Raw genomic sequence first — 8,451 nt, forward strand, 5'->3', positions numbered from 1 at the left:
ATTCTAATTATTTAATAACTAAAAAATAATTATTAAATAATATTGTCATTTAATATATTTATTAATTTAGACATATAAAGTATCTTAATTAATAAATAAACTTAGAATCTCTTTTCTTTACAATTTCGCCCTTGCTTAGTGAAAATTCATAAAGTAGACATAGTCTAACTTTAGAATTATAATTGATTAATTAAAATCAATTAACTGAGTCTTACAAGCAGTATGGTCTCAACTAGTATGGGGACCATGGGCCTATATTTCCGAGCTTCCAATAAGTCGAACCGAATTTACCAAGTAAATTCCCTAACTTATTAATTCCTTATTGAATCCACACTTAGAACTTGGAATTGCACTCTAAGTCATATAGAACGCTCTATATATTCCACGATATAGATACGCTATTAGTTATCCATTGTTATAATCCTAATTTGATCAATGACCCTCTAATAGATTATCTACATTGAATAGGCACTAAATTACTGTTACACCTTCAATGTATTTTATCCTTAAAACACTTAGCTCCGTATAAATGATATTTCAGCGAAGTGAAATGAGATCTCCACCATTTATCTCTGTTTAGCCAAGCTCGAAGGATATCATCGTTTCACTTCTAAATTCCTATAGAAGTTATAGATTCCATATTTATGTTAGCGCTCCCACTCAATTATATTATCATGTTCCCAAAATGTACGTATCACCCTGACCCAAAAGTAGGCTTAACTAACAAATCAAAGAACATTTATAGTACTCTTGAGATTGAACCTAATCATATCAGGATTAAGATCATTTGATCTAGGATCAACGGGTGATATTGAATTGAATAGATATTACGGTAAATTTTAATATATCTAATCAAAGTTCAATATCGGTCCCTTCCGATGTATACTCCATACATCCAATACTGGTAAACTTTGCCAATGCCCTGGAAAGGACATAACACTTTTCCAAGGTGTAAGAATACCTATCGCTGATTATCATGTCAGTCTAAATCCAGTGAACTGAAAAATCAGGGAATAAACTTTCGAACATATAATTAAGATTATATTCCACTATGCTGACAACACTATAATCATTAACAAATTCATATGTTCTGGACTTAAATAGAATTCATACATTATATACATATAATCATGAAATAAATCATGTGAACCATGCAACATAAAATGTTATTTCTGATCTTTATTAATAAGTAAATCTGATTATATTGAAATGAGTTTTATTTAGGGCACAAAACCCAACAGACGACCTAGAAAACAATCAGCAGGATGGGGCAACTGCCTCCATCACCCCGGAGGAAGATAATGGAGCGCAAAGGCCGAAGGCTCCGTCTCTGATAGAACCACCGCATCCACTAAGGCCGAGAGACCCAAGAACCTCACACCATCAGTCGGGGAAGGAAAAGCGAGCCTACTCAGTGAGTTATAGCTCACGAACCTGACTACAGAATGAGGAGATGAACGAGCTGAGGACTACCATTAGACCATATTCTACATTTATTGGTAGCATCGGGCTACTATCAGACTTTCGTCTTCAACCTTTACTCATTTAACAATAGGAAGACATCGGACCACCATATGACCATCATCGGGCCCGACAAAAACACTAGTTGTCTTACCAAAACTCAAATCCGACCATTTTTTATCCAATCTAACATTAACTTACAAATAACAGACGTTAATCATACAATTTATTCCTAAATCAATAAATATATAAATAAAATTACACATTTTAATCCTCAATCACATAGAATACAATAAAATTAAATAGAAAACTTATATTCATGGTGTGGTAGTCGTGGTTCGAAGATCCTGAGTCTTGGGTTGGTGATCTTCGATTGTAGGCACAGTAGTTGGCAGTTGTGGGTTGCTAGGGTCTTCGTATGTGTGAGAAGAAGAGAGCGAGAGAGATAAAGAGAATAGAGAAAGAGAGAGACAGGAAAAGTGAGTTATGAGAAAGTACTTTTGGGTTTAATAAAAAAATAATTAATCTAATTAATTTTGATATACTTAGATTTAGTGAACCAATTTTTTTTCCGAATATTAATTCAAATATTTTTTTTTACATACATATAAGATTTTTCCACATCATATTACCTTCAATTTTATTTATTTATGTTATTAATTTTTTTTTGGAGGAGGAATTGGCAGTGTGAGCTAGGGGTGTACATCGATCAGGTTATAGTGTATTTTTACCAACTTAATATAAATGTCAGGTTGCAAATATCTAATTGTAACCCGTCCAATGAAAAAATAAAAAAAGTATAACCCGCCTAATGATTTTTGGTCGGTTTAACCCGTTTAAACCGATCTTTATTTTTATTTTTTTCATCGTTGTTAGTTTTTGGTATTCAAATAATTGATTTGAAAAAAAATAAATGTATAGTATATGTCATTCTAAATTAAAATAGTTATAGTTTAAATTAATGTTAAAAAATAAATATGAATTGAATAAACATTAAGTATTACACAATAATTTTCAAAAAATAGAATAAAAAAATGTATAAATTCTAAATTTCAACTTCAATATTTAAATACAATCAAAATTATCAATTATAAATTCTAAATTTCAAAATAAACACTATAAAATACAAACTTTCAATATAAATAGTTTAACTATTAAATCTAATTTATATATTATGTTATAAATAATTTTAGTAAAAATTATGTAAATCGGTTTATTCGGGTTATTTGGACGGGTTAAAATAATATTCAACCTGCCCAATATATTCATTAGACGGTTTGAGTTTTTCGTAAAGTTATTCGAGTTGTATTTTTTGTCGATTTATTCAGTCTAGTTTGTACAATTTATTCAGGTTGGACAGTTTATTAATTTTTTTGAACGGCCCTAGTGTGAGCTTTTACTCTTTCCCAAACAATTTTGGTAGTCGTCATTAGCCATTGTAGCAGGCCCAACATACACATTATCATACTGAGTATTGTTATTAGGTACCAGTGGTGTCAACTGTCAAGTACCTTCTCGACATGTCGCGTTGCGATTGACTAGCGAAATTTTTTAAAAATTATTATATTAAATAATATGAGATCTGATACTTAATTGAACCAAGAGCGACATTAACACCTATGAGTTTGCTTTATAGCAATTCTCTTACCATGCTACCATGTGAATTTCCCAGATGGAAAGGAGAGCGCGTGAGCTAGTAGAGATCCTCACGCGCAACGTATAGCTAGCTAACTCCATATTTTATACACTGACAAATAACAAAAAGAAGAAACAGAGAAAGAAAGAAGAGCCTCACTCAGCTCACTTGGGAAGTGAGCACAGAAAAAACAGAGTTGCAGAAGAAGCTACCTAACCCTCCTACCAATGCTGGACCAGACCTACTATCTATCTATGCCTGAAAGTGAAACCTTTCCTTCTGTTTTTGCCTTCTAAACATAGCTCAAAGTAGGGTTTTTGACTGCTCTTTCGTTTTCTCTATTGGAAAAGACCAAGTCACCAAGACCAAGACTAGGACTTAACTCATCTTCACAAGCTGAGAGATCTTTCCTTGTAAGACCATAAAGGTTGTTACTTATTCTTTAATCTGGGTTTTCGTTTTTCATTTCTTTCGACTTTGTGTTTAAGAAAAATGATTTTTGTTATTGTTTGTGTTTTGAGAAATAGGCTGTTTTGTTTCTTGTTTTTGTTAAATGGGTTTGAATAGCTTATGTTGTCATGCACTTAATCTCTACCTTTTAGATTTGTTTGTTGTTCTTAAATAAATTATTTGAAATGAAAATGTAGGTCTTTGGTTGAGGGGAAAGTTGCTTGTGTTGCAAAGTTTTGGTTTTTTTTTTTTGTTTGTGTTTTTAGAAGTGTTATTATCATAACAAATAGTTTAGTTTGTTCCTTTTTGTTATTATGTTTACTTTTCTTTTTTCTTGGAGAGGAGTTAGTTATTATGTTTACTTTCAATGTACTTTGTTAGAGCAAAAAAGACTTTTTTTTTTTTTCCTTTTCACACTTAGAGCTGTTTTCACCTTTTTTTTTTTGTGCTGTTCATATAATATCTGCTTCAGATCGTTGCTTACAAATTGTGAGTCAGTAGATCTAGTTTTAATTGATTTCACACTGAAGAATCAACCAGTTCGAGAATGAAAAACTTTTCTTTGAGACCATTTTTCTTTCTTGGAAAGTATCTACACTAATTTGTGTAGATTATTACCTTAAAAATACACTAATGCTAGTATTACTTCTTATAAAGGTTTAATCTTTTCTAACATTTCTTTTTCCTTCTATTAAAGTAGTTGGACTTAATGAACATTTAAGAGGGATTCCCTCATTCTTCTTTTCCCTCAAGTATTCTCGTAATCAGTATAATTATTATTTTCCTTCAATGTGAAACATTAAACTGTTCGGTTCAGTATTTAAAGAGAATTGATGCAAATAACTCTAATTCCCCTTGGCATTTCTTTTTGACCCATTTGACTTTAATTATGTGTTGTGGAGACTAGTAGAAGCACTAGAGTAAAAAGAAGGGGAAAAGGGCAAAAGGGGTAGTGAAAAAGTTGAAAGGAGGGGCTTATGTGATTAATGGTCTACTATTCAATGAACTCTTTGGGTACATCTTCTTTATAATACTTTTTTGATTTTTTTAATAATTTTTCAGTTTGGGGTCTTGTGGATTTGGTTGGTGGTAGTGGTGTTTGTTTCTGTGGAGTTTCTTTGAAGGGATGGTGTGTTGTAAGTGACTTGTTTTGTTTGTTTGTTTGTTAGGTTTTGTACTCAATACTTCTACTGATTTGAATTGAGGTGGCCGTCCTTAATGAGTCTGTACATATATAACCTATTCTATTTTCTGTTTCTTTCTCACCCAAAGACTTCTCTGAAACTGACACAGGTTTTGGTGGGTCAGGTGGGGTTTTGAGGCATCTCAATCAATCTTTGTACAATACATATTATTTAAACTGAGGCTGAGGGAGATATAGAAAATGCAGACACCAAAATCAAAGTAAGTTTTATTTCTTTTTCCCTTAATTGCTATGCTCTCTCTCTCTCTCTGTATATATATATATGTATTATTATGTGTGTGTATGTATTTGTACATTGGTCTCTCTCTTGTACTTATTTATTTGTTATGAATAATTATCTAGCCATATGGTGAGAGAATAATGCAAATGTTGTATACTAAATAAGGCTATACTAAATTGTTTTAGTTAAACTAAGATTTCATTAGTTGGACTTTGGCATGTAAATTTGTTATGTTTTTAATATAATTGTCTTGAGTTGGGAGCAAACTTGAGGAAGATTGTATATGAAATGGTTTATTAAATATGGCAATGCACATGATGAGATGGATTTGTAAATACATTTTGTGTATTATCTTAATTCTTAAGATTCAAGTTGTTGTGAAATCTACTTTGCTGTTGATTCTTTTAGCAATATTAATTAGATGTTGGATGTTAGGTGGGAGGGGTTCATGCCAAATTTTGTATCCCTTCTTAACTTATACTCCAACTTGCAATATGTTGTCAATGTCATAATGGCATATTTAAAAATTTCTCTATGAATACATGTAGAGCTGGTTCTTTGGAAGTGCCTCAAAGAAGATCACCAGCAACAACACCTCGAACTGCTCGCAAACTCACGACTTCTGGATTGGATGCTGATTCAGTTTCCTCTCGAAATATGGCAAATAAGACTCCAAAATCTAGTCCTAAAGTCATTGATCGTAGGTCACCTCGAAGTCCTATATCTGAGGTAATTAATTAATTATTATTCTTCAATGGGGGTGTTTGGTAAAATAACATTTAGACTGCCATGCTACATTGTTTTGCCAAATGATCTTCCTGACTCACTCACACTCTTGACATCCTATTGAAAATTCTTAACATTATTTGAAGGCCACTTTTCAAAACTTATCAAACCATTGTTTTTGCAAAGTGACGGTTAAATATCGTCTATTTTCACCAATTACACTTATCGAGTATCTTTCATACTGCATCTATCGTTTTCGGTTCTTATTAGTCACTAACTCATCTTTGACTTGAGTTTCAGAAGAAGCGCCCAAACAGAGTTTCCGAATTGGAGTCACAGCTGACTCAACTTCAAGAGGATTTGAAGAAGGCAAAGGACCAGCTGAACACTTCTGAGTCATGGAAGAGGCAAGCCCAGCAGGAAGCTGAAGAAGCCAAGAATCAGCTGATGCAGATGTCTGCAAAGCTTGAGGAATCCCAACAGCAGCTGCAGGATATCTCTGTGTGCGAGGATGATCGGATCCAAGAGCTTCGTAAACTTTCTCAGGATCGAGACAGAGCATGGCAGTCTGAACTTGAGGCCATCCAGAAGCAGCATTCAATGGATTCTGCTGCCTTGGCTTCTGCCATGAATGAAATTCAAAAGCTCAAGTTTCAACTGGAAAGGAGAGCCGAATCAGAAGCCAACCAGGCTAGGCATGCAGAATCTGCACACGATGAGGTTCATAATTTAAGAATGGAGCTATCAGAAACTCTTTCACTGGTTCAGAAGATGAAAACTGAGCTCAATGATTGCAGGGAATCTGAAGCTCAAGCTTTAGAAGTAGTTAATAGAACTCAAATGCAATTGGAAACGGCAAATGAAACCATAGAAATGCTTCGAAAAGATGCAGCCAAATCAGTGGAGTCCTACAATTCCTTATCCTTGGAGTTGGAGCAGTCCAATGCTCGAGTCAAGTCGCTGGAGGGTCTTGTGGGAAAGCTCCAGGCAGAGCTTATTAATCGAAACAGCCAAAACTCAGTGGCTCCTAAGGAAGAGAAAAATCTTGAAAATGGAGAAAACGAACTAAATGAGTTGAAAATAGAGCTTAATTCTGTGAAATCTGAAGTAGGTCAACTGAGATCTGCATTAGATGCTGCTGAGATCAGGTACCAAGAAGAATTTATTCGCAGCACATTGCAGATTAGAAGTGCGTATGAACAAGTTGAACATACAAAATCTGAATCAAGTCAGAAAGAAGCTGAGTTAGCATCAGAGTTGAAGAAATCTAATGCTTATATTGAGGAATTGAAGGCACTACTGATGGATAAGGAAACCGAGTTGCAAAGCATATCAGAGGAAAATGAGAGTTTAAACTCAAAGATTGAGAAAACTCTATCAGGTCAATGCGAATTTGAACTTACAATGGAACTGAAGAAATCAGAAGCTACATTATCAGAGTTGAAGGCAAGTTTGTTGGACAAGGAGACAGAGTTGCAGAGTATAACCGAGGAAAACGAGTCGCTCAAGATGGAAATTAAGAACAAGGAAACCGAGAGGAGTAAGGTTAATGATGAAACTGCTGCATTAGCTGATGCTGCAAAGGCTGCAGAGCGAGAGGCACTCATGAAGCTTGGCTATGCTACTGAGGAGGCTGACAAAAACAGCAGGAGGGCAGCTCGGGTGACTGAGCAACTGGATGCAGCACAAGCATCAAACATCGAAATGGAGGCTGAGTTGAGGAGGCTTAAGGTTCAGTCAGATCAGTGGAGAAAGGCTGCCGAGGCAGCTGCTGCGATGATTTCAACCGGGAACAATGGGAAACTTGTCGACAGAACAAGTTCACTTGACAATACCTATAATCCCATGGATTCGCCTTATTCGGAAGACATGGATGATGATTCACCCAAGAAGAAAAATGGCAACATGTTGAAGAAGATTGGGGTTTTATGGAAGAAGGGTGGTCAGAAACAGTAGTTTTCTATGGTAAGTAGGCCTCTTTCCATTCCTCACATACATATACACATGATATTTATATATATATATATATAGACACAAACTTTTTACACTCCATGTTTGTTTAATTCATGACAGATGCTACTGACCTTGAGTTTCACATGCAAATAAAAGACCAATCCCTTTTTGCAGACTGTATAGAGGTACTTGAAGATGATGTATGTTGTGCACAAGGATAGTGTTTTTGTATCTTTTGTTAGAAACTCTTCTCTTTATATGTTTATGCTACAGTCAGTCTTTCACTTACTACGTTGGAGCAATTATGTGATAACAGAAAGAAGAAAGCTTTTTTTTTTTTTTTGAGTTGTGATTTGTAAGATTAGACTCTTCCTCATTATGTGTATCACTATCCCAACTTCCTTGGTGTATAAGAATAGCTATGTGTCCTTTCTCTTATTTGCCTTCGTTTTTTTTTACAGCAAGTTTAGAAGATAACTATTGAGATTCAAAACCATCTTTCAATAAAAAGGCAAAAGCTTTGTACGTGTGTTGAGCCTTTTTTATTTTAGTTTATTATGGTGGTGAAGTTTTAGTGTAAATAAATTAATAATAATGCCATACCAAGGGAAGTTCTTTCAAAAAAAAAAAAAAAAAAAAAAAAAGAAAGAAAAAATAGGAGTCCATATAAGAAAGATCACATTAGTTGTTTACCTCTACATTTCAGACCTTACTTGGATAGTTAAGTCTAAGATTTTGGTATATTCTAATAAGTGAGGATCATGCTTCACACTTGAGCAATAATGTTAAGACTTTTAAGGA

At 34.1% G+C, this 8,451-nt stretch overlaps 1 protein-coding gene across 6 annotated transcripts; it reads left to right on the forward strand.

The window, feature by feature from the left end:
* The first annotated feature begins 3,117 nt into the window (after positions 1–3,117).
* Positions 3,118–8,175, forward strand: LOC115709743 (interactor of constitutive active ROPs 2, chloroplastic). Of its 6 annotated transcripts, none has more exons than XM_030637927.2 (5): positions 3,118–3,524; positions 4,841–4,951; positions 5,520–5,700; positions 5,998–7,662; positions 7,771–8,175. In XM_030637927.2, the coding sequence occupies exons 2-4, from the start codon at positions 4,932–4,934 to the stop codon at positions 7,651–7,653; spliced, it is 1,857 nt and encodes a 618-aa protein (XP_030493787.2). In that variant the 5' UTR covers positions 3,118–3,524; positions 4,841–4,931; the 3' UTR covers positions 7,654–7,662; positions 7,771–8,175. The 6 variants fall into 6 exon arrangements, with proteins under 6 accessions (XP_030493787.2, XP_030493789.2, XP_060967791.1 ...); XM_030637929.2 differs by having other exon boundaries at positions 3,197–3,524; positions 4,856–4,951; XM_061111808.1 differs by lacking the exon at positions 3,118–3,524 and adding an exon at positions 3,942–4,561.
* Positions 8,176–8,451: the final 276 nt, after the last annotated feature.

The sequence above is a fragment of the Cannabis sativa genome, chromosome 3 (genome assembly GCF_029168945.1).
Source record: "Cannabis sativa cultivar Pink pepper isolate KNU-18-1 chromosome 3, ASM2916894v1, whole genome shotgun sequence".
Classification (NCBI taxonomy): Eukaryota; Viridiplantae; Streptophyta; class Magnoliopsida; order Rosales; family Cannabaceae; genus Cannabis; species Cannabis sativa.